This window comes from Panthera onca, chromosome D3 (genome assembly GCF_046562875.1).
Source record: "Panthera onca isolate mPanOnc1 chromosome D3, mPanOnc1 haplotype 2, whole genome shotgun sequence".
Lineage (NCBI taxonomy): Eukaryota > Metazoa > Chordata > Mammalia > Carnivora > Felidae > Panthera > Panthera onca.
Window position 1 is genome coordinate 12,475,958 of NC_138350.1, and position 25,582 is coordinate 12,501,539.

At 45.6% G+C, this 25,582-nt stretch overlaps 1 protein-coding gene across 2 annotated transcripts in view; it reads left to right on the forward strand.

Annotated features, from left to right (window-relative positions):
* FBXW8 (F-box and WD repeat domain containing 8) overlaps positions 1-25,582 on the forward strand; it is a 123,774-nt gene that overhangs the window by 22,698 nt on the left and 75,494 nt on the right. For both annotated transcript variants that reach the window (XM_060612409.3, XM_060612408.3), the window contains exons 3-4: positions 16,060-16,224; positions 18,811-18,899. In XM_060612409.3, coding sequence (XP_060468392.1) covers positions 16,060-16,224; positions 18,811-18,899 — 254 coding nt within the window. The remainder of the gene's footprint in view (positions 1-16,059; positions 16,225-18,810; positions 18,900-25,582) is intronic.

Here is a 25,582-nt window from a genome sequence, read left to right on the forward strand (position 1 = left end):
TCCTGGATTTCAGCCTGATGCTGTTAGCCGAAGTCTTGGAACAGGGTCTAATAGCTAGCTAGCTGTTTTCCACAAAGTCCGCATTAGATGATAAAATCTTCACTCTTGATAGGGAGCTGCTGTTCAAGGAATCATTTCTTTTAACGTTGCTTTTTGCTCCCCCGCTTTGTAGAGGGCCATGTGGCTTTCACGTCTGCTGCTGGTTTTCTCATCCAAAGAGTTTATCGGTGAAAGATAGGATCTGGTGGAAGAAGAGATCCCCCTTTTGGTACAAGGGGGCTGCGTTTCAGGAGAGATTCGTTATGCTGGTGAGATTATTGTGCAGGTGTGAACGGTTTCATTTGCAGCACAGTGGTCCAATTGTCCACCAGAATTCTTCTCTCTTTGGCCAGTTGGATTTGTTTTTTGTTTTTCCTTTCAATCTAATTTTTAGAGCACACGTATATGAATAGAAAAGATTCTTAAGCAGAACCCTTCCGGTGGCTCTGGTCTATGAACCGAAGAATTTTTTTTTTTTTTTTTAATAGCGCCTTTTCATGAAAGTGACCATGGGCGGCCAGTGATTTTTAGAATTGGCTTTGTTTTTTCGAGCATTAAAATACAACTGCAAAGTAATAAAGATGAGTAGCATTTTCATTTGTTTCTTGGGGTGTTTTTATTTTTGAAACTGGGAAAAAGTCCTTCTGTTGAGTGGAATGTCCTGCTGCTTTATGATTTGATTTTAGAGGGGGCTTGCTCTGTCTGTCCCTGTCTGTCTCTTTTCTCTTTTAATGGAGCCACCTTGGGATTTTAGTGAAATTGGGCCAGTTCTAGTGGAATTGGCACCATGAACTATATGTGTGCCCTTGGAGAAAACCTGTTTGCTTAGATCTGCATGCCAAATTGGTAACTGACTAACAGTAAGGAACCCAGATCGGGAAGGACTTGTTGAGATTTAATTATGCCACGAACTGTGCCGGAGAAGTGATTTTGCTTTGACTTTGGCTCTTTTCTGCATCCCCTCTTTTTCTGCTTTGTAGGCTTTGTGCTTCCAGAAAGAAAGTCCTGCTACATTAGTTTGTGATCCTTGTATACCTCTGATGCTGACCTTTCTAGCTCCTTGCTATCCATAGTTGTCCCCCGAGGGATTTAGTGTCGTTGTGGGAGTGTTCCATGCCGGAATGTCTTGAGAACAGTGTGACTTGTAGTAAACAAAGTTACGCACTGGGCGATTCATTGAACGGCTTTATCATTTTGCTACTTATAATTTTATGGTTTTGTATGTGGGTGTGTGTGCACGCCCACAAGATCCCTGGCACTTTAAAAGATAATATTTTTAAATGGATAACAATTACAAAACCGAGTTCAAAGTTACAGAAAGTTTTTTTTTTTTTTTTATGGGAAGAGTAAGCCTGCTATTATATTACAATATGAATAATTCTGAGGAGTAACAGTTTTAGGATTTACTGACTTTCATTTTTAAAACTTTAAAAATAATCATAAATTCATGGGTAGTTGCAAAAGATAGTACGGAGAGGTCTTGTGTTCTCTTTCCCCAGTTTCCTTCGTTGGCAATATCTTGCGGAATGACCTAGTCCTATCAAAGCCAGGAAACTGACCTCAGTACGGTCCACGGAGCTTACTCAGATTTCCACAGTTTTACGTACACTTGTGAGTGAATTTAGTTCTGTGCAGTTTTATCACAGGTGTCGTGGATTTGTGTGACCACACAGTAAAGGTATACAACATTCATCACAAGGATCTTTTGTGCTACCTTTTCTGGCCTGGCCACCTCTGCCACTCCCCGTCCCTAACCCCTGGCAACCCTGATCTGTTTTCATCTCTATAATTTGGTCTTTTTTTTAATTTTCATTTGTATCACATTTTATTTATGTATATTTGCTAAAGTAAAATTTTAGAAATCTAGCTGCATAGGTAACAATGTCACATTCTTCAAGTGAGAAGTAGAAAAACGTGCATGAAGAGAGCAATAAAGGAACAAGGGAAGAGACGGAGGTTAACAGCTTAAGATGTATGATAAAATTGGTGAGCAAGAAGCAGGTGATACCAAAATAGATAAATTGGGAACCAAAGCCCACCACACTAGATAGACCATGATGTTTGAAGTTGTTAAGTAGGTTCTACACTCGAGATGGGGCTTGAACTCACAACCTTGAAATCAGGAGTAGCACACTCTACTGACTGAGCCGGCCAGGCACCCCTGATATTTCAGGCTTTAAGGAAAATGCGATCTCGTGATCTTCCCAGATATCCAAACAGAAGCAACTAAAATCTGAGGTTTTATGGCTAAAGATCTTCATGGAGTCTTTAAAGCTGGGAGTCCACAGCCAAGCGCTGCCAGATTGATTTTTCTTAGCAGAAATGATTCTGAAAACCTGTAACTGCTGGCAGGGTTCCTTTCGTCCTTAATAGTGGCCTTTGCCACTTGACTCCATCTCCCAGGGACACATGACCCGGGCCCAGGCCCCCTCAGGGGTTTCCTTTTAATTCGCAGAGTTACCGTGGCTGCCTCCTTTAACGGGGGTGACTGAAAAACAGCAACTCTGGGAGAAGATGGGGAGCTGGCTGCAAGAAGAAGGGCAGGGTCTTGATAACTACTTGAACTGAGTCCTGGGGACTGAGTCCTGAGGCTCTTTCTACTGCTCACTTTATTTTGTGTGTGTTTGAAATTGTCCCTAATTAAAAAGTTTAAAAGAAGGGGGGAAAAAAAACCCCAGAAAGCGAGAACTGGTATTTATAAGAAAGTCAGAGCCTCTTGAGGACAGTACATGCCAGAAGCTGGCCATTGAAAATAAAAGCAATGCAGTTTTTTTTCTAAGTGTTGAATTTTTAAAAGTTGGACTTGTTTCTCCGTCTCTTTCAGTTATTTACCCCTTTAGTAAGCGCCCAGTTAAGTAACGTGTGTTCCAGAGGGTGATGTGTGCTATGGAGAAACCTGTGCCCACAGAGGTGATGTGGGGGCTGCCCTTGTAAGCGGCCAGGGAAGACTTCACAGAGAAGGTGACCTTTGGGCAAAGACCTGAACGAGGGAAGAAAGAAGCTGTGCAGGTCTCTGGTGGAGGCCTGTAGCAGGTGCAGAGGCCTTGAGGTGGCGCGCGCCTGTTAGGGTAGAGGAACAGCAGGAAGGTCAGAGCCGGGGGGAGGTGGTAGACAGAATAATGCCCCTTCCCCGAGATGTCCACTTCCTAATCCTCAGAACCTATGCGTATGTTACCTCGTCTGGTAATGGGCCTTTGCAGATGTGAGGAGGTTAAGGATCTTGGGATGGGATGGTTATCTTGGATGATCCAGGTGGGCTCCCTCCAGGAGGGAGGCTGGAGGTCAGAGAGAAGAGAAAATGGTGCGTTGTTGGCTCTGAAAGTGGAGGAACAGACTACAAAGCTGAGGAATAGAAGGTGGAAAGAGGGAAACAGATATTTCCCCCAAAGCCTCCAGAAGAAATGGAGCCCTGCCTCCTACACTTTGATTTTAGACTTCTGGCCTCCAGAACCAAACAGAATAAATTTGTATTGTTTTTAGATACTAGGTTTGTGGTAATTTGTTAGAGCACCAACAGGAAACTAATAGGGGTGAAGGTATAATGAGCAGATGGGGATAAGAGAAGAAGAAATAGTGAAAATGTGAAAGGCACTTAAATCCGTCAAAATAACTTGAACGTTTATTCGGAATGAGGCGGGAAGCCATTCGAGTGCTTTGAGCGGAGTAGTTACAAGGTCTGACTTCCCTTCTGAGCGGGATCATCTCGGTTGCTGTGTGGAGACCGGACTTGAAGGGGGACAAGGATGCAGCAGGGAGACCCGTGAGTGAGCTACTCAAATAACCCAGACGAGAGAAGATGGTGGCTTGGAGCACGTGGTGCCAGTAGATGTGGGCGAAGTCGGGACTGCCAATGGCAATGGAAGGGGGAGAGAAAGTGGAGTTGGCCGGGACTCTGTTTATTTGGCCTCAACAACCGCACGGACGAGATTGTGGTTACTGACCAGGGGAAGACCGTGAGATGACCAAGTTTTGGGGGAAGATCAGTAGTGAGATGTGAGGCTGGACGGGGATAGGAACTGGGGAGCCGTGAGCGCATCATTGGCATTTAAGTCCAGGAAACTGGACGAGGGCATCAGGGAAGTGAGCGAAGGGGGTGGGGGACTCAGGGATTGAGCCCTGTCACACCACGGTGGTGAGAGGCCAAGATGAGGCATTGGAGAAGGCGGTCCCTGTGACGTGGGGAGAAACCCAGAGCACACGGTCCCCTGGAACCAAGGGATGACCTTTTCGAGGAGGAGACGGCGATCAGAGGGTTAAGTGCAACTGTCAGTCAAGTGAGAGGAGGACTGAGAAGTAGCCATTGGATTTAGCACCTTGGAGGTCACGGGCAACCTTGACCAGAGTCCGTGGCATGGTGCACACGGGGTGAGTCTGGGGCTGGGGTGAGCAGGTTTGAGAGTGAATGGGGAAAAAGGAGATAAGGAAATTGAGATAATGAGTGTATGTAGAACTGTCTGTGCAAGGTGTATCTTCCCCAAATAGACTTGATTCGTGAACATGTGACTAGAACAATGATGCTTTTCCCCTTGTCATGGGCCTCACTGGTAACCCTAATCCAGGCAGAGTTAATAAAGCTAGTTTTTGAGCCAAGGGCTTTCTTTCTTTCCTTTTTTTTTTTTTTTTTTTTTTTGATGCTGTAATTCACAGTGGTGCTATAAAGCAAAATGCTGGAGACACTTTTATTAGCAAATTCTCACAGCTGAGGCTCACTCAGTGGGGCTTTTACTGGGCAGAGCCATTCCAGTCCTAGCGTATTGAAGACCATTAGGCCTTTGGAAAATTCAGGCTTATAAACTTGCAAGATTTAATTTAATGTAAGAAATTTAAACTATTAGCTTTCTTTTTGGTGAGAATCTTTAAAATTGTGAAAGTTTAGGTCTTATTATTTTGTTTTGTTTTTCCTTTCAGGATTGAAAGAAATTCTTAAAACCCGTCATTTTTGTGCTCCTTTAAAAGAAGAGAGAAAAAGCACCCTCCCTTTACAGTTTGCCAAAGAAATTGTTGGCACGTTTCTGTGTTTAATACCTAACTGTAGGTATAGTCCTGATCCCTTTTTGGAAGGAACTCTCGCCTCTAGTTTTTGTAAATCCCTCAAAGAGATTATTGTTGGTTATCCGGGATTTAAACTTTATCCTGAATATTACTTTCCACAGAATAAGCCCTGTGATCTAGGGGCTAGCAGTGGGAGTGATGTACCGAAACATCGACTTTTTGTTCTCCCTTTTTCATCCCAAAACCCTGTTATACAAATTTCAGGTCATGTTGTTTAAAGTGACTTGGCATTTTCTTTGAAGGGGAGAGAAAAACCTGTTTTCTGCTTCTGGTGCTTTTAAGGTCTCATGTATGGGGGACTTCTTGAAGGTCTCACTGAGAAAAAAGTTCCTCCATTTTAATGTGGCTGAGAACTGTATGGTTTAGTCGATCTCATGAAAACTATTCCAGAATGTTTATTTTAACTGGTATCTTCTAGTTTGTAATCACTGAGCATCGGATTTGGGTTTTCTTCAAACGCTGCCGCTGATTCAGTGGCTCCATCTAGTTAAAATAACAACAGGGGCGCCTGGGTGGCTCAGTCGGTTAAGCGCCGACTTCGGCTCAGGTCACGATCTCGCGGTCTGTGAGTTCGAGTCCCGCGTCGGGCTCTGGGCTGATAGCTCGGAGCCTGGAGCCTGCTTCCGATTCTGTGTCTCCCTCTCTCTCTGCCCCTCCCCCATTCATTCTCTGTCTCTCTCTGTCTCAAAAATAAATAAACGTTAAACAAAATTAAAAAAATAAAATAACAACAAAGAACAAATGTCCTGTAGCTAATTTTTGCACTAGAGAGTTAAAAATATCGTCCCACACTTGGTCCAGGCTTGGGATCCAACCTGACTGTAAAGGCAGAGACCAAAACCTTTCCCTGTAGCTTCCCCACCACAGGGGAGAAGTGTTCTGCAAAGGGGGTCTGTTTGGCAGCTTGAGCGGGCAGGTGGAGAATTGCTGCTCCTTGTGGCCAGCACAGACCTTAATCAGGTCACCGGTAACCCATATTGGTGTTCTCTCCAGTGTCTTCTGCAGAGCACTAAAGCTCTCAGAGTGTTCTTGCAGGAAGCGTTCAGGAGCCAAGTAAGTTTGAGGAACGCAGCGTATCCCATCCTTCTGAGAGAGCTCCAGCACGTGTCGGTTGGTCAAAAGCTCTCAGAAGTTCTTCAGCGAATAGCCCTGCTTAGTTTTGTTTAAGCCAGTGTTCCCCAAACTCCTCTGACCATGGAATCTTTTAAAAAATTTTTTTTAATGTTTATTTTTGAGAGAGAGACAGAGAGAGAATGAGCGGGGAAGGGGCAGAGAGAGAGGGAGACAGAACCCGAAGTAGCTCCAGGCTCCGAGCTGTCAGCACAGAGCCCGGCGTGGGGCTCGAACCCACAGACTGTGAGATCATGAGCTGAGCCGAAGTCGGACGCTCAACCGATTGAGCCACCCAGGCACCCCGACCATGGAATCCTTTTTAAAAGTAACATTATTAACCCCCCCTGAGGAGCTGTTGTTTTACTGAACCTGCTTTGGAAAGTGCCAGTCTGTGCAATAATGCCTACCGTTTATATTCTGTCTCAGCTACTCCGAGTCTTTTGTCCAGTTACATTTCATAGTTTTTACAACATTTTACATTTTACAATTTTGACCGAAAAGGCTCACGTATCCCCAGATCAGAGGGCAGCTGCCCTGTGTTTAGTTAGCACTTGCTGCCTTTGAGGACCCATTAGGGCTGCTGGCTGTTAGCCCTGATCTTCTACTTTATTTAACCCCGAATCCCAGAGGTCTGCTAGGGAGGTGATTCTGCTCTGGAACCATTTGAGTTGTGGCTTGGCTCCCTCACAGCTCACGTTGGTCCGTCCCTCTCTGCTCTTCGTGATTGCCCGGTGCTCAGACTCAGCTCTGGCACAGACAGATGGACAGACACCGCTCGTGGCAGGGGCAGGCTCAGCTGTGGACCAAACACGCCCAAATTAATAAAACCGTGCTGTTCTGTCTCGTCAGAACTGGAGCTTCGGTGTTACAGAGTCGCTCTCCCCTTCTTTATGGCCTGACCCCTTGTGATCAGGTGAGGGTTGGTTTCCCTGACGCCCTCCTGGCTAAGGTGGGGAAGTGTGGGCTGGCAGGTGGGTAAGTGGATTTGTAACTGATGCTGTGGCCAGGCCTGGGGTGGGCTTCTCAATGGACCCGTGTCAGCCTTGGTCGGGGGGAGGGCTGTAGTGGTTTGCCACGGGCTCTGTCCTCAGCCCCATCCTGGTTAACTTTTTTTTTTGTAAGTAAGACGCAAAGGCCCGCAGACCATATTTTGCAGAAGAGTTGTGCATGGGAGAAGTGGCTAACGCAACAGATGACAGAACTGGGATTCAGGGATGCGCTAAAATGCTGGGAAGGGGGTGGGTACAGTGAGCTGGGGTTTAAAATGGGCTTTAAAATTATATTAAAAAAAACATACAGTGAAAGTAAGAGGTAGGGACTTTAATTGCCGTTTGTGTTTAAAAAAAACAAAAAATCTCTGAAGAATGATGAACACCAAATTCAGATTACCCTTGAGGCAGGGGAGAGTATGTGCATCAGAAATGTACAGGACTTTATTGTTTTTATTTATTTATTTTTATTTTATTTATTTAAAAAAATATTTTTAATGTTTATTTATTTTTGAGAGAGACAGAGACAGAATGCGAGTGGGTTAGGGGCAGAGAGAGAGGGAGACACAGAAGCCAAAGCAGGCTCCAGGCTCTGAGCTATCAGCACAGAGCCCAACCCGGGGCTCGAACTCGCGAGCTGTGAGATCATGACCTGAGCCGCAGTCGGACGCTCAACTGGCTGAGCCACCCAGGTGCCCCGTGGGACCTTAAACTTATCAGTATCTTGGGGCGCCTGGGTGGCGCAGTCGGTTAAGCATCCGACTTCAGCCAGGTCACGATCTCGCGGTCCGTGAGTTCGAGCCCCGCGTCAGGCTCTGGTCTGATGGCTCGGAGCCTGGAGCCTGTTTCCGATTCTGTGTCTCCCTCTCTCTCTGCCCCTCCCCCGTTCGTGCTCTGTCTCTCTCTGTCCCAAAAATAAATAAAAAACGTTGAAAAAAAAAAAACAACTTATCAGTATCTTAAGTGGGATGGTGAGTCCACAGGTGTTTGTAGCATTTTTGTTGTTGTTTGCCTTAAATGTTTAATTAACTAAACAGACTCCAGAAGGTTTGGTGCACTGTGAGTTTAGTAGCCACGATGGTGTATTTACAAGTGAAGCAGCAAATTAGCGTCTGATAAAATCCCCCTGTTTGCGGCACTTGACAGCCCACATTTGGGATAGTGTTCCATCCTGAGTACCACATGTGAAGGGCGTTACTGTATATGCCTAAATACTAGGGTACACGAACCAGTCTAGTCCTAGGGCAGTTAGTTGAAGAAATGGACGATAGTTAGACCTACGAGATGACTAAGGGGAATCATGGTGGTATCTTCAGCCTTTTGAAGAACTATCAGGTGGAAGAAGGAAGAGAGATTTCTTCAGAAAGGCAAAATTAGGGCCATGGGTGGAATCCCTTTACTAAGGAAAGGGAGGAAGTACTTCCTAATAGCCAGACTGCTTTGCGGTCGATCAGCCCGATGTGAGGGTCAGCTCTCTGCAGAAGCCTCTCCCCAAGCAGGGCTGAGGAGGAGCCCTTCCTGGGGTGGGGAGTTGCCCCGGTTGGTCTCCGGGACCTCTCTTCTTCAGTTCCTAAACAATCGAACGCTGGAGCCAGTGTGACCCCTGCTGCATCATGGTGCGGCACTTTGGTTCAGAAAAGCGATTGGAGCCTCGTACTACTTTGTGCCACCTGGTCTAATTTCTGACGCTGTGCCTTCCACGCAGAGTGCCCGTGCCCAAAGGGAAGGTGACCTAGGTGACATGATTGTTTGTCACACCTAGAGCTTACATGCCGCATGCACAGCAAAAATGTAATCAAGGAAGCCAGAATTTCAGTGTGCCATCACAAGAATGTTCTGTGGGTCAGTGTCCCTTGGACACTTTTAGTGTCCTTTCCGTTGAATAAGGTATCCTAAGGAATGTTTTTAATATAGTCTGCTCGAGATGGAAAATCAGAAATTTTGACACTGAAACAACCCGAGTTCTTAGATTCTAATTTTTACTTATTTTTTTAAATTATTTTTTTAATGTCTGTCTTTTGAGAGACAGAGACAGCGTGAGTGGGGGAGGGGCAGACACACACACACACACACACACACACACACACAGAATCTGAAGCAGGCCCCAGGCTCTGAGCTGTTGGCACAGAACCTGACGTGGGGCTTGAACTCACGAACTGTGAGATTATGACCTGAGCCGAAGTCAGACAATTAACTGACTGAGCCACCCAGGCGCCCCTCAGACTAACTTTTACTTCTAAGTTCTAGCCTCTTTCTGCTGCCGTGGAGCAAGTAGCACCCCACTGTAGATTTAATAAAAGTTATTTGTAAAAATAAAAAGCTAATGACTTCTTTAAAGTAATTGGAGCAGCGTAAGTTTACAATAAGGAGCCGTATCCTGTAGTGTTATCGGTGGTGACCTGCGTAGCGTGTGACCTGTGTGTAAAGAATTACACTTGCACAACACTTGAATCCTTTGAGATGCACAACAGCTCTGTGGGTGGTGGGATATGGTGGCTCACATTTGGAGGATGAGAAAACCAAGGCCCCAAGGTCATAGTTTAGTGTTGCAAGAGACATTTTAGGGTGTCGGATTCCTCCCCACCACTGAGGAGGAAAGCGGTGCGGAAAAGCCTAGTGACCTTGTCACAGTCCCGCAGCTAGTTAGTGAAAGCCTGGACACAAGAATCTGAGGTTTGGGGTTTTTTTCACCCCAAGTGTAACTGGTTTTCTATTATATCTCGCTGCTCCTTGGATAATACAGGTGACCTTGAACGCCTTCCTAAAAAGTTGATCAAATTTATATTTATATCCCTATCACTTTAGGGCTCTTTAGGGACATCATTATGTGAAGGAACTCTTTTGTATAGTACAGATTTATTTTGAATATAATGAACTCCCTTTAATTTTAAAGTGTTTGTTAATCTGAGAACTGCATGTGGTTTTTGTCCTTGACCCTAGTACCGGGATATCACCTTGATATTTGTGTGTTAAAACTGACTCTGCATTCCTGAGGCAAATCGCACAGGGTTATGACGTACTACCCTTGTTGTACATAGCTGGATTCAGTTTGCTAGGGTTTTGTTGAAGATTTTTACGTATGTTCATCACATCAGGTATTATTGGTTTGTAGTTTTCTTGTGAGGTCTTTGTCTGGTTTGGATATCAGAGAAATCCTAGCCTCGTAGAAGGTGTTGGGAAGTGTTCCCTCCTCTTTTGTTTTGTTTTTGGAAGAATTTGTGAATGATTGGTTAATTCATTAATCTTTTAAAACATTTGGTAAGAGTTAATTCTTTTAAAAGTTCTTTTAACTTAGTTTTAACCATTTTAAAAATTCTTTTCAAACATTTAGAATTTACCAGTGATGTCATCTAGGCTTGGACTTTGCTTTGTGCTAAGTTGTTGTTGTTGTTGTTGTTTTAATCACTAATGTAACCTCTTGTAAGTCTATACAGATTTTCCATCCTCTCGAGTTAACTTCAGTACTTTGTGTCTTTTTCTAAGCATTTGCCTATAATCACCTAGTTTTGGCATATAAATTGTTCATAGTGTCCCTTTATAATGCTTTTCGTTTTTGTGGTTGTCGATAGTGATGGCCCCTCTCCTTGGGTTTAGGAATTTGAGCCTTCTCCACACCCACGCCCCCATTTGGTCAGTCTAGCTAAAGGTTTGTAAATTTTGGTGATCTTTGCAAGTAATCAGTTTTTACTTACTTCATTTTCTTTTTGTTTCACTTATTTCTGTTGTAATTTGTGTGTGTGTAAATTTTTTTTAATGTTTATTTTTGAGAGAGTGAGCACAAGCCAGGAGGGGTAGAGAGAGAAGGGGACAGAGCAGAGGATCCAAAGCAGGTTTTGTGCTGACAGCAGCGAGCCGGATGTGGGGCTCAAACTCCTGAACCATGAGATCATGCTCGGAGCTGAAGTCGGATGCTCAACGAACTGAGCCACCCAGGCGCCCCGTTTCTGTTGTAATTTTTATTTTCTTCTTGGGTTTAGTTTTCTTTTTCTCTAACCTAGCCTCTGGAAGGCTAGGTTATAGATTTTCGATTTTTTAAAATATGGGAATTTATAGCTATAAATTTTTCTCTAAGCACTGCCTTCACTGTGCCTCATAAGTTTTGAACGTTCTGTTATTCTCACTCACTGCAGAGTATTTTCTAGTTTCTTCTGCAGTTTCTTCTTTGACACATTGGTTGTTTAGCATGTTAACGTTTGTTAGTGTGTTGTTTAATTTCCACACATTTGTGAATTTCCCATATTTCCTCCTCTTATCAATTTCTGATTTTCACTCCACTGTGGTCAGAGAACATACTTTGTATAATTTTGGTTCTTTTGAATTTATTGAGATTTGTTTTATAGCCTGGTATATGGTCTATCCTGTAGAGTGTTCCATTGCACTTGAGAATAATGCTCAAATTGCTGTTGAGTAGAGTGTTCCATGGATGTCTCTTATGTCTAGTTGGTTTATAGTGTTGGGTTCTTCTATTTTCTTGTTGATAGATACTCTACTTATTCTGTCTTTTATCGAAAGTGGGTATTGGAGTCCGATTATCCATTTCTTCAGTTTTTTCATTTTTTTGCTTGTGTTTGGGGGCTTTGTTGTTAGGAATATATGTTTACAATTGTTAGGTTTTTGTGATGGATTGACCCTCATTATAAAAATATCTTTTGTCTCTAGTAATCATTTTTGTCTTAAAAATTACTTTAAGTGGTATTGGTATATGCACTCTAGCTCTCTTTCAGGTACTGCTTACAAGTTATACCTTTTTCTATCCTTTTACTGTTTGTGTGTGTGGATCTAAAGTATGTGTGTCTCAGGGCACCTGGTTGTCTCCGTTGGTAGAGCATGTGACTCTTGATCTCGGGGTTGTGAGTTTGAGCCCCACGTTGGGTGCAGAGTTTACTTGAAAAAAATGTATGGGGACATCTGGGCAGCTCAGTCAGTTAAGTGTCCGACTCTTGATCTCAGCTCAGGTCTTGATCTCAGGGTTGTGAGTTCAAGCCCCACACTGGGAGTGAAGCCTACTTAAAAAAAAAAAAAAAGTATGTAGTTATCTTGTAGTCAGCATATCCTTAGGTCATGTTTATTTATACCACCAATCTCTGTCTTTTGCTTGGAGTGCTTAGTCCATTTCCATTTAATACAATTATTGATAAGGAAGCATTTATATCTGCCATTTTGCTATTTGTTTTCTGTATGTCTTATGTCATTTTCGTTCCTCTTTCTCTTCATTACTGCCTCCTTTTGTGTTTAAGTAGACCTTTTTCTAGCATACTATTTTAATTCCTTTTATCTTTTGCTACTCTTTTTAAAGTTTTTTTTCTTAATGATTGCCCAGGGATTACAACTGACGTCTTGAAACAATCTAGTTTGTATTAATGCCAACTTACTTTCAATAGTATAGCAAAACTGCTACGATATAACTTCATTCCTTCTCCCTTCTTTGAACTATTATTTCATACAAATTATGTCTTTATTGTTAAAAGCCTTTCAACACAACTTTATACTTTAGGCAGTTATCTTTTTAATTAGGTAAAAGAAAAGCGTTGCAAGCAAAACTATATTTATACTGTCTTTTATATTTACTCTTGTAATGACCTTTACTGGTTTGCTTTCTTTATTTATGTGGGTTGAGTTCCTGTCTGGTGTCCTTGTATTTTAGCCTAAAGGACTCCCTTGGTATTTCTTGTAGGACAAGTCTACTAGTGATGAATTATCTTATTTTTATTTATCTTGGAATAATTTCTCTCTTATTTTGGGGGGATAGTTTCGCTAGATGCAGTTACTGGTTGGCAGTCTCTTCCTTTAGCACTTTGAATATGCCAGCCGACTGCTTTCTGACCTCCCTAATTTTTAATGAGAAGAACACACAATGTGTCTTTTTCTTTTGTTGCTTTCCAGTTTTCAACAGTTTGACTATGATGTGTCTAGGTGTGAATCTCTTTGAGTTTATCCTTCATGGAGTTCAGTGAGCTGCTTTAGTGTGTGGATCAATGTTTTTCATCATGTTTGGAAAGTTTCTGGCCATTATTTCTTCAGATGTTCCTTCTACCCCTTTCTCCTTCCCTTATAGGACTCCCATAATGCCTTTGTTGATCCACTTGGATGGTATCCAGTAGGTCTCTGAGGTTCTGTTAATTTTGTTAATTTTGGGAAGGGGGGTTCTTTTGTCCTTTTTTTTTTCCTTAGACTAGATAATCTTTTTTTTTTTTTTTTTTAAGTTTATTTATTCCGAAAGGGGTGGGGGGGGGGAGAGGGGGAGGGAGAGAGACAGAACGAGCTGACGAGGGGCAGAGAGAGAGGGGGGACAGAGGAACCGAAGCAGGCTCTGTGCTGACAACAGAGAGTCCAATGCGGGGCTTGAACTCCTGAACCACGAGATCATGGTCTGAGCCGAAGCTGGACACCCCACCAACTAAGCCACCCAGATGCCCCTAGACTGGATAATCTTAATTGACCTTGAGTTTGCTGATTATTCTGTTAGCTCAAATCTGTTGAGCCCCTCTATTGAATTTTTTATTTCAGTTACTGTGCTTTTTGACTTTAAAACTTGTGTTTTTTTTAAGTTTCTTTATCACTATTTTCTACTTGGTGAAACATTGTGCTTATAACTTTTATTTTTCTAGACATGCTTTCCTTTAGTGTTTTGAACATGTTTATAATAGCTGACTTAAAGTCTTAGTTTAATAAGTCCAAAGTCTGGACTTGCTCAGGCTGCTTTTTCTTTCCATATATGGTTCATTCTTTACTGTTTCTTTGCATGTGTCTACATTTTGTGTTTAAAAACTGGACTTTTAAAATGTGCCAACTCCTTTAAAATGTGATTCACTCTCTTCTGGAGAGTTAGTTGTTGCTGTTTGTCATTGCTGCTATTTTTTAGTGACTTTTCTGGACTAATACTCTGGTTTGTATTTTCTGTCATGTGTGACCACTGAAATCTCTGCTCATTTAGCTGAGTGGTTAGTGATTGGACAGAGGTTTCCTTAAATATGTTGAAGCAATAAATCTCCATCTTTTGCGGAGTTGCTTTCTGTATGTTGGCTTTCATTGTGCCAGCAGTTCACAACTCTGTTTTAGCCTTCACATCATGCTGTGCAAAGCTTCAAGTTTAGCCAGAGTGACAGGTCAGGGCCTTCTGATCCCTTTTCTGGGCGCACACACAGTCCTATACAGGTGCATGACGCTGACTCCCAGAAATCTGTGGGAGCCTTTCAAAGCCCCTTATGGACATCCCATTCCCCAGGTTTCCCTTTTAAGGTTTAGGTCAACTCTTTGTAGCCCCAGGATGGTAATGATACCTCAGGCAGCCACAACCTTAAACAGTTCTCCCTTACTGTTTGGGACAAATGCCCTGGAGGTAAGGCAGAGGAAGCTTTGAGTCAGGTCAGATAAAGATAAGCCTCCAGAAGAGAGCTTTCCAGCAGGCTGTCTCACAGGTCAAACGGTGACCATTCCCTGGGGATGGCATTTTGGGCACCTGTGAAGCCATCTGGCCCCTTCGGTGTCTTCCAGGCTGCTGGTTTTCACAGCCACCATAGTTGCGAGGCTGTTGTTTTTCAAGGTTACCATGGAGCTACCTGTGGTGCCGGAAGAGGAGGATGGGATTAGTGCAAGTTAAAACAACATGGAGGTAGTTGCCCTTACCAAGATGAAAACATTTTTCTTGAATAAATGCTCCTCGGAATGTTGAAAGTCTTTAGTTAATTTCCAGAGTTCTGAAAAAGTTGATTTTGACAACTTTTGGCAGTATTCTTGTTGCTTGAATGTAGGAGCAGATTTTTGGAGTCTTTATTCTGCCATCCTAAAAGTGAACTACCTATTGGTACTTCTTCAAACGAGGAATCCTAATGAGACACATGCTGTGTGCACTCTCGCCTACTTTGTCTCGCGTTCTCTCTTCTGTCTGTGTATTCTACGTCGTGAAGTGGCCCCAAGGGAGTGTTCAGGAGCACAGGTTACTGTAAACCAGTGGCCATGACCTTCACTTTATTAGAAATGAGTCTCAACCTTTAGATGGGCGGCAAGTGTTAAGCACTTGACCCCACAGACTCAAGATCATGTCGATTTGCTGGATCATTCTCTCATCTTGCCAACAGAGTCCACCTTTTGTACAACTTTGTACGGTATCCTGTGAAGAAGTAAATGCTTTGTCCCCTGAGTTAGTTTTGTAGGACAGAATACTAATAGCAAAAATGGCCATTTCCTCTGGATACTGTTGGGGTTTGAAATTCAGTCCAGACAGAACATTAATTTCTCTCTATCAGACGTTATGGTCCTGGTGAACAGCTTGAGTTTTGTGTAAAAATTTTTTTTTAGTCTATCCACTTAAAGTCTAAGTTTTTCTACATAATACAAATTTGAATTTCTCATATGACCAGAAGTGTTGAGTTATGGATATTGATTTTCTTACAGCCTTTTATTTCAGAGACAGTCAGTCTCCACTTGTATAAGAAGAAATATAAAAAAAAAAAAAAAAAAAAGAAAGAAAGAAAAGGAAAGAAATACACGTGCCTATTGGTAAAAAGAAAGTGAAGACATTCTGGTCTGAAAAACTGTACAGTCGCAGTTTATATTTTTTGCCGTTTATGTATTTGTGTATTTTTTTCCTTACATGTTATATAATAATTTCCTTACATGTTATATAATAATTTAACCAAGGCATCTAACATGTGGTATGAAACGATAGAGCAACAGTTTGGAAATTCGAAAAATAAAACTGGAAACGTTTGCTTGTATTTCTTTTCCACCTCAGAATGTTTTGTTAATGAGACGTTTTATACTGCCATAAACTCGGGGTAATAATAAAGGTGTTGATTGATTTTTGGATGGCGAGGGGCTTCTCTAATTGCAGAATTCGACATTTGTGTCACTTGTGCCGTTTTAGGTGAGCAAGACGTGGAAGGTGATTGCCGAAGACGAAGTGCTTTGGTACCGGCTGTGCCGGCAGGAAGGGCACCTTCCCGAGAGCAGCATCTCTGATTACTCGTGCTGGAAGCTCATCTTCCAAGAGTGCCGAGCCAAGGAAAACATGTTAAGAACCAACTGGAAGGTAGGCGGTGGCCAATCTCATTACCTGTACTGAAGAATAGCCGGCAAGGAAGAGGGAATCCAGGCCCCGGATTAACCCCCCCCCCCCCCCTGCAGGCCCTCCGATTACGGCCTGAGGCCAACTAACTGCCAAAAGCAAAGAGGAGTGCGGTGAGCATTCTGTCGGCTGCCGGTGGTTCGTTGCCCGTTTTGCTCGCCATTAGGGTATCTGCCCCCCTTTGCAACCGCGCTGTTGGGGAGCATCCTGTTCTCTAGGAGAGGAGGGGTGAGGTTGGGGTGCCGCCCCCTCCCCTCGGATGGCTCGTGCTCAGTGCAGTCCCCTTTCACTTTCACCGACCCTGACCCCTGACGCATCAACAAAGCAAAAGCACCACCTGAATACGAAAGCAGTGCCGCAAATGCGATTTCCAGTGACTGCGAGGGAGGTTGTTAAACGTCTCTGAGTCCTGTCTTCTCTCCCCTCACATAACCCACTGGCTTGCTTCCATAGCATTTATCACTTCAAAATCTCTACAGAAATATTAGATCACAGCTAAGAATTTGCACGGTGCTGTGTTTCTGTAGGAAATCGCTGTCAAGAACGGCGTTACGTAAAGCTGTTCGAGGCCTGACAAGACCACAGTGCGGTGGCGGCCCTCCTCCCTACTGGTAGCTGGAGACCCCCTCGTAGGGCAGCGGTGGAACCACACCTCCTGCCTCCACTCCTGTAAAGGTCCATCCTAACGGACTCTGAGATCACAGGCTTTTGCTCATTACTGACGGTGGCCCGGTGCCTGTGTGCGGGTCCGTCCTCGGTCACCTCATAACCTCATTAGTGACCGATGCTCTTGGTCTGGGTAAACTCACAGTTTCTAGCCAAGCGAATAGGAGCAGTGTTTCTCAACCTCGCATTAGGGGCCGGACAATTCCTTCGGTGGGGGCTGTCCTGTGTGTGCGGTAGCATGTTGAGCAGCTTCCTTAACCTCTACCCAGTGGGTGCCAATAGCATCCTCCACCCACCCCACATCGTGACAGCCACAGATGGCTTCAGGCGTGTCAGATGTCCCTTGGGGCAGGGGCACAACGGCCCCCGGCTGAGAACTGCCTTTCCAAGGGGAACGCGCATAGGTATCCTTTCATAGGCTGTTAAGACACCTCTGAGCAAAAAGCACCCTGGCCCCGCAGCTGTGTGCTCACCGGATGATAGCCTCGTGTGGAGACCCCTCCCCACCCAGCCCTCTTGCCCATGTGCTTGGCCGGGCCTGCGTGACGGAGGTCGGTGAGAGGCAGCTGTGAGGGTTTGACAGAGCTGCTTAGACGAGCTGGGCCCGAGCCTGGCAGGAAGGGCTGGAATTGAAGGAGAGCTGGTGAGTTAGCTTGAACTGGGGCCTTTCCCTCCGGGAAGGAGGGATATTTTGAGTTGTGCACATGGGTGCTGCAATGGTCTGTGTACATCGGCTCGAATTCCGAGCCGTCAGACCCTGAGAGAGCGCAGCCGCTAAGTTTTCTGCTTCCTCTTTGGTGGTGGAGAAAGCCCCAGAGGGAGGCAGGTACCCCCTCATCCGCTGGAGGTGGCAGCAGTGAAGGTGTCCGGAGCCCTGCCTCCAGGCATCTGGCCCTCCATGACCGCTGCAAGTCACATACAGTTGACTGGAACGTCTGGTTGTCTTTAGCAAGTATAAAGCCATTTGTTTGGTTAGCGCTTGATAAATGAGTTAGTGGACTGGAGTCAGATGGCTCAGCCCCTTTCCTGGCCCTGTTAACAGTGAGACTACGAAAGTGAAATGGGGAATCCTGCCCTGACTGTGATGGTGGGATTCTTACCGTGATTCTAGAAAGAAAGCTCCATCGAAACATGAAAGGTGGTGTTAGAGCAAGTTGCTTTCCCTTCGGATGTTCCCGTTCTCCCCTCTCTAAAGTGGGGGCCGATGGTAGCCCGCTCATAGGGTAGTGGCGAGGATGACTGTTGAATGCTCCTCCCGTACAGCCTGGCCTGTGGCCGGCATGATGATCTTTGTACAAGTGACTCAAAAGTCACCAGAGTCCATACGGTGGAAAACCCATCTGCTACCTGCCACCTAGTCTCAGGAACCACACGTATCCTGGGCTTTAGGGTTCCCTTTAAAAATAACAATTCCACGAACCTCTGACCTTGCGGTCTTCTTCCTTTCCCCATCCTGACTTTTGTCTCTGTGTGTACTCTCTCATCGTATCCTCTGAGTGTTCGTAAGGGCTGTTGGCACGTAAAACACCCTTAAATACCTTCTGTCCTCGGAACTGCGCTTTCGAAACAGACTTTGTGTTTCTTCAGATACGTGCCCCCGCCAGCCTAGTGGAGCGCACGCCTTGCCTTTCTAGCCTGTAACCCCCCTGAGCGCGGGAGCAGCGTCTCCCACGGCCGTGCCCCCGGGTTCACGGTCTTCTTGTGTGGGGTAACTCGTAAATGCCTTAGCAGATTAGCTGTCCTCGTGGTCCTGTGGAACGCCCCGGTGACTTTGAGCACGATACCCGTGGTAAGACACGGCCGTGGAGCGTAGCTGAGCGCGGAGTGCTGCCGTCGGGGTGTCCCGAGAGTACGACCAACCGCATCCCCCTTCTCCTTATGCAGAATCGCAAAGGTGCCGTGAGCGAACTGGAGCACGTTCCCGATGCGGTTTTGTGTGACGTGCATTCCCATGACGGCGTTGTCATTGCCGGGTAAGCAAAAACCATTTTTCACATAGTAATTAACTCTTCATCTTAAGGTCTTTCGTTTCTCACGCGCCACCCTCTGAGTCCCAGTGCCGCGATCTTCCCCTGAGAGCGTGTACCTTCCTGCCTCAGCCCGGGTTTGAGACGGACACTCTCCGTGATTCTGCCGTCCGGGATCGGAGTCTGAAGTTGGTGGTGAGAAGCGCGCGGTGTAGCCTAGAGCTACAGTCCATTTGTCTCCATATGTCTTTCCTGGCTTTTAAATCACTCTTGTGGCGTGTTAGGTTAGATTTTCATTAAGGCAAACCGTCAGTATTTTATGAAGACATAAAAAAGTCAAGCAAGAATGATACGTGTTGGCATAAACAGCCCACTCTTACTCTTGTTCTGAGGCCTTTAGGAGGAAGGGCTGCGACCACACATAATCTTCCTGCCCCGCCACACAGTGTGTATCTGCTGCTTAACTTGTCCTGAAAGAGGCTTTTTAGTTATCTCCATCACGAAGAAATTGAATTTTAGCTTCTGTAAATTCCAGTGGCTTCTGTCCCAAAACCCCCTTTCGTGAATTCTTCCTGTTTGACTACAGAAATGTGAAACAGTTTGTGTATTTCTTTAATGTACAGTGAGGAGAGCTATTTCATCTTTGGATTGAGAAGCAATCTTGACAGATCTCATGTTTTTTACTCGTACGTGGATCTTGAGAAGCTTAACAAAAGACCATGGGGGAGGGGAAGGGGAAAAAATAGTTACAGAGAGGGAGGGAGGCAAACCATCGGAGACTCTTAAATACAGAGAACAAACTGAGGGTTGATGGGGGCTTGGGGAGAGGGGGAAGTGGGTGATGGGCATGGAGGAGGGCACTTGTTGGGATGAGCACTGGGTGTTGTATGTAAGCCAATTTGACAATACATTATATTTAAAAAATAACAAATTTTCAGGAAAAAATGAATAAACAAAAAAAAAGCCGTCTTGAATTACAGTCTCAAATTGTATACTTAACATTTGAAGTGGAGACCAGAATACTTAAAACCCTGAGTCTGGATTAGATTTGGGGTGAGTCCCCTAGGAGAGGTTTCTACTTGGAGGAAACCAAAAACAAACCTTGGCCTGAACAGCTTGGTAGTGGGTAGTCTTTTTCTTTAAAGAGGACGCTTTCCTTTTTTTTTTTTTCCCCCCATTCTTAATGTTTATTTATTTATTTACTTCTGAAAGACAGGGGGCAAGCAGGGGAGGGGCAGAGACCAAGGGAGACACAGAGGCCAGAGCAGGCTCCAGGCTCTGAGCTGTCAGCAGAAAGCCAGATGTGGTGCTTGAACTCACAAACTGTGAGATCACGACCTGAGCCAAAGTCAGACGCTTAACTGACTGAGCCACCCAGGTGCCCCAAGAAGACTCGATCCTTAAGCATTCCTCGAAGGACACCATTTGAGTTGAAACTCCAAACAGGTAAATGTTCCGTGATCTGCAGGGCCTAAAAAAAGTATGTTTGCTTTAAACAAGATCTGCTCAGGAGGAACACTTTTCCTTAGCTTTTGTTTTGCTGGCCACAATTTAGAGGTTAATGCCCTTGCTGTAAATGCCGTAGAACTACTGTTTTTAGAAAGATGAGTGGACCATAAATACGGAAGTGCGGCTTTTGGCTTCTGTCTCTCGTTGCTAAAATGTGGGCCTAAGAGCTCGTGTTCCATATGGTCCTTTCTGCCCACAAATTCTAAGACTCCATGGTAACTTGGAAAGGACCTCTGTCCTTCTAGCTTCAAGGGGTCTCCTGGTGTGTCAGGAGGCCTTTGAGGACAGAATATTGAGTTTGGACTGAGAGTCATAGAAGAAATTATGGCTAAAGGGGACTTTAATCTCAGAAGCCAAGTGTGAATTGATCTGGACACGGACCTCACAAGGGCAGGCCGGCCACGAGTCCAGAGGCCAGCCCTTTCTTTCCTGCCTGTCCGTTCCCCTGAGGGCTTCTCCACGTTACAGATGATGCCAGCGCGACGCAAAGCAGTGGCAGAGTTTGGTGGGTCGATAGGATGAAGCGGGACCTGTGGGTCAGAGAGGCTCCTCCCGACTCCTCTTCCTAAGAGGACCTTGCGTTTACGGCCTGGCATTGGGTACTTCGGTCTTGCTTGTGCGTAGAGCATCTTGTGTTTATCATTAAAATTTTATCTGGTGGTTACGATGCTTGTTTTCTGGGTCAGATCTTGGATCCCTTTTCATTTGAGACAGCGGTGTTTGTGGTTACCTCATTCCCGATCGATGTCGTATTCGCCCGGCTTTGTGCAGCCTGTGCATCTCCAAGGACTTGCCTGCAGAGACGCCACTTCGCCATCTCTTTCCCCCGTCCTTAGCCTGTGTTTCTCTGGTTTTGCTTCTTTTCCTTTCTCTCCCTTTGATCATAGGCGGAATTTGTTCCGGGGCTTAAGTTTTGTGCACCTACAGCTAAACCAAAATCTGTTAAGTTTGTTTCATATAATTGACAGCAAGGGCTGTTACGAAACCTCCTGCTTCTTCCCATCTTTTTCAAGCCTCTGTGTAAAAGTTCCTGCTTTGGAGTCACGTTGCTAAGGCCTAGAGTAATTTGCATTACGATTAGCCTTGCAGGTGACCCCATCTTGGGTCTGCCTTGCTCTGTCTCACTCAGAACCAGAGTGACCTTCAAATACTCTTTCGCTCAAACCCGCCCGAGACCCAGACCTCAAATGAGCAGGACCTGGACGACGCCTCCTCCCTCAGACTTGTCTTCCAGCAGAGTAGGCAGATGTTATTCTCAGGGCTTTTGGTCTTTTGCTCTTTTTTCCATGAGTCTTCGCTTCCCTTACTATCTCACAGATGGTAATTTCAAGTTACCTTTTCCTGATGTTCTGAGCCCTTTGAAATTGGTTTCCAACCTACCTTTCTCCTGATTACTCTCCTGAGGGTAACTTTGGCTTTTCCCACGGTGCCTCAGTTGCCTCTGGCCATGTCTTCTTTATTTTTTAACATTGAGATATAAATCATACACCATAAAATGTACCCTTTTAGGTTGCAGAAGTCAGTAATTTCTAGTATATTCACAAGGCTGTGTAACCTTCTGCCACTGTCTCATCCAGAACATTTTCATCACCCTAAAAAGAACCCAGTCCCCATTCTTTAAGGCCCAACTCAAGTCTTCTCTCCTCCCACGGGCATCTATAGCCCCTGGCGTATTAACCCCACCCCAATATCTGCCCACCTCCTGACTCCTGGGGAAGTGACTGTCTGCAGCTTCTAGCACAGCTTTGCCTTGACATTTTTGTTTTTTGCTGTGGCTTTACTTTGAAATAATTCACAGCCTTGTATTTTCTGTGCAGTTAATTTGTAAGCTTTTTTTTTTTTTTTTTTTTTTTTTTTTTTTTTTAGTTTATTTGAGAGCAGGGTGAGGCAGAGAGAGAGGGGGGGAGAGAGAGAGAATTCCAAGCAGGCTCCACACTGTCAACGCAAAACCCGTCAAAACCCATCGTGGTGCTCGAGCTTACATACCATGAGGTCATGACCTGAGCCAAAACCAGGAGTCGGACACTTAAATGACTAAGCCACCCAGGTGTCCCTGTAAGCATCTTTTTTAAAACTAGGGGTGGCATGTGATATTTGATTAACTGCCACAAAGTGCTTGTACATCATTTTGTCCGAAAGTACTACAATTTAATATACAGACCCCCATCCCACCTGTATACCGCATGTTACGTGGTAAACTGGAGAAATCCCTAATTTCTCTGGTCTGTTCTTTGATTTCTTAGTCTTTTCAAGAAACTTGGATCATGTAGTTTTAAACCTGGAAGGAGCTGTCGAGGAAACTGTTTCAAAGCACGCTCGTTTTGTGTGGCTGACCGAGGCTGAGGGGTGTGGCGAGCCGGGACTGGCGTGTGCGTGCACGGCCGCTCTGCCGTTTGTCTGCAGTGTCCACGTGGAGAGCCGGGCGCCAGGGGTCCCTTCTCGAGTCCTCATTTGCTACTGTGATGGCCCGTACTACCAATCTTCTTTAAAAATTATAAAACACGTGCTTATTAAGAGCCTTTAAATTCCATAGAAGTGTGTGGAATAAAGAATGACACGTCCCCAGCCTCGTTTTCCTAGGCTAGAGTCCCATTTGTGGAATTGCTGGGTTTAGAGGAATAAATTTTTCACATTTTCCAGATTAAGAAATTATTATTTTTAAGATATTTTTTGTATTTTTTTTATTGAATAGAGACTGAGACTGTGTGAGTGGGGGAGGGGCAGAGAGAGAGGGCGAGAGAATCCCAAGCAGGCTCTGCACCAGCGGCTCGAGGGCTCGAACCCATGAAACTGCGAGATCATAACCTGAGCCAAAACCGAGAGTGGGACGCGTAACCGACTGAGCCACCCAGGTGCCCCGAGAAACTACTTTTGAAATGCCCCGATGACCCTCAGCTCCTTTCCAGTCTAATTTTTTGCTTTGAAGTCTCCAAACCGTCCCTCAAGCCTGCCCTCCTGAATACACCTCCCTGTTTGTGTCTGTGCATAAGTAACGAGCAGACACCTTCACGTCTTAACCTCCTGCAGCATGGCTTCATCCCTGCCCTTCCACCGAGCCACACGCTGTCACCGGTCACCGGTGCTCACGGGCCGGCGGTCTTTTCTTGGCCCATCCCCTCCCGTGTCGTGGCCGTGTTGGGTCTTGTTGGCTGTATCCCTCTTAACGTGCTGGAGGTGGTGCATCGAGCGCGTGTGGACCCTCAGAGCCTTACACCGGGCCCGGCACCCGAGAACCTTGGAGGAAAGTGTACGGAATGAAAACTCCCTGCTTCTGGGACCCTGCGCTTTCTGACCGCATCTTCCGTACCTTACTGCTCGGGCTCCTGTTGCCGCCCTTCTTGCCTTTCTGTGGTCTTCTTTGGCCACTTAGCAGTGGTGTGCAGCATCCCGGAAAGCACCTGCAGCCGTTGTTTTCTTTGCTGATTGGAAAAGTAGAAGTTCCTTCACCTGTGACTGAGTTAGTCAGACACAACCTATACTTTGTTCTTCCAGCTAAAACTTCCGTTTCTTTTTTTTTTTTAATAAAATTTTAAAAAATGTTTATTTTTGAGAGAGAGACAGAGTGTGAGCAGGGCAGGGAGGGGGCGCAGAGAGAGAAGGAGACACAGACTCCGAGGCAGGTTCCAGGCTCTCAGCACAGAGCCCGACGCGGGGCTCGAACTCCCGAACTGCGAGATCATGACCTGAGCCGAAGTCAGATGCTTAACCCAGGCGCCCCACCCATTTCTTTAACCTGAGGAGAAATTTGTGTTCAGAAGCCAACAATCTCCACACAGTAAACCACCTGTCTGTCAGAGTTCATCCTCCGGCTGTGTTTCCTCTGTGATGGGGTACGACTCCTGAAACTGAGGTTTCGTGTGTGCTTTCCCTTGTATTTAGAAGAAGAGATGTGATCTGGACGGTTTGTGGATTATCCGTGATTAGAAAGTGTGGTCTTTGTGTTTCTTTTGGTGATGACAGCTCTGAGAATTTTAAAATGTTTCTCAAGTTCTGCGGATCAGAGATGAGCCTAGGGGAACATCCCTGGCCTGTTTTGTGATGCTTCCACTGTTCTTCGTGTCCCCAGTTGCACTCTGGAAGGGAAGAGCGTTGAAAACAGAGGACCTCACGAGTTGAGAGAGGCCCCGTTGTAAACCTGAGCTGTAGGTCTAGGTGTGATGGGCCAGAAGGAGGTTGGCTTTACCGCCACCTAGTGAAGGAGAGAACCCCAGGTACGACGTGCAGGACACCGTCAGCCTGGGGCTCGCCGGGGGCCTTGTGCGCCGCCCCCCGTGAGGCTGTTAGCTCCCCAGACGCTTTTGTCAGGTGCCCCGGTGAACGGTGGTGTCTTCAAACTCCCTCCTCACTGTTACTTACGATTCGCAAGCCAGAAGCGATGCGGTTTGCGGAAGAGCATGCTTCTCTATCCCCGTTCGAGGACCTTTTCCTCCCCGTTTGGTTGAAACGATTTGAAGCCCCCTCTCTGTGTCGCGGTTTTTCTCAACACTCCTTGATGTTTTCCTGCCCTGTCCTCTGCTGATGTGATCTGCCTTGTTAGCGTACGGTCTCTGTCTGCGCTGGAAGGAACGGTGACGGCGTCTCAGTGTCTCTGATCTGTGATCCGCGATCGGTGCCTCTGCCAAGAGTGGTTGGAGGGGCGAACTAGCATTTGGCGTGGCAAAATATCAGCACTCTTCCTTCCCCTGTGGTCTCGTTTCCATCCACCCCTGTTCCCTTTGAGGCAAGAGTGCCCAAGCAGACGTGTGGCCAGAGTGCCGGCACCTGTCTGTAGCAGCCAAGTGACTTGTGGCCGTGGCTCCGGCTTCTACCTTTATTAGCTCTGTATGTCCGCACGACCTGGACACCAGGGCTTCCAGGCGTCTGCGGGGGGGAAGCTGAGCTTCGAGCTTCCAGTTTCTACATGTAAAATAGAACGTGTGCCTGTCCGGTTCAGTTTGCACTTGCGATTGTCTCATCATTTCTAATTAAGAACCACAGGAAAATAGGGATTCAGATGCAGCCCCACATCTAAGGGAACTTGAAACACCCTGCTTTTAGCCCCTCTTCCTCCACTTTTTCCCCGTAATTAAAAAAGTGCCCTTTGGTTGACCATGTACCGTACCACAAATGGCTTTCCTCTGAAATCGTGTGTGTGCCCCATTTTAAAAATATATTCCACCCAGGAGCTAAAGATGGCAAAG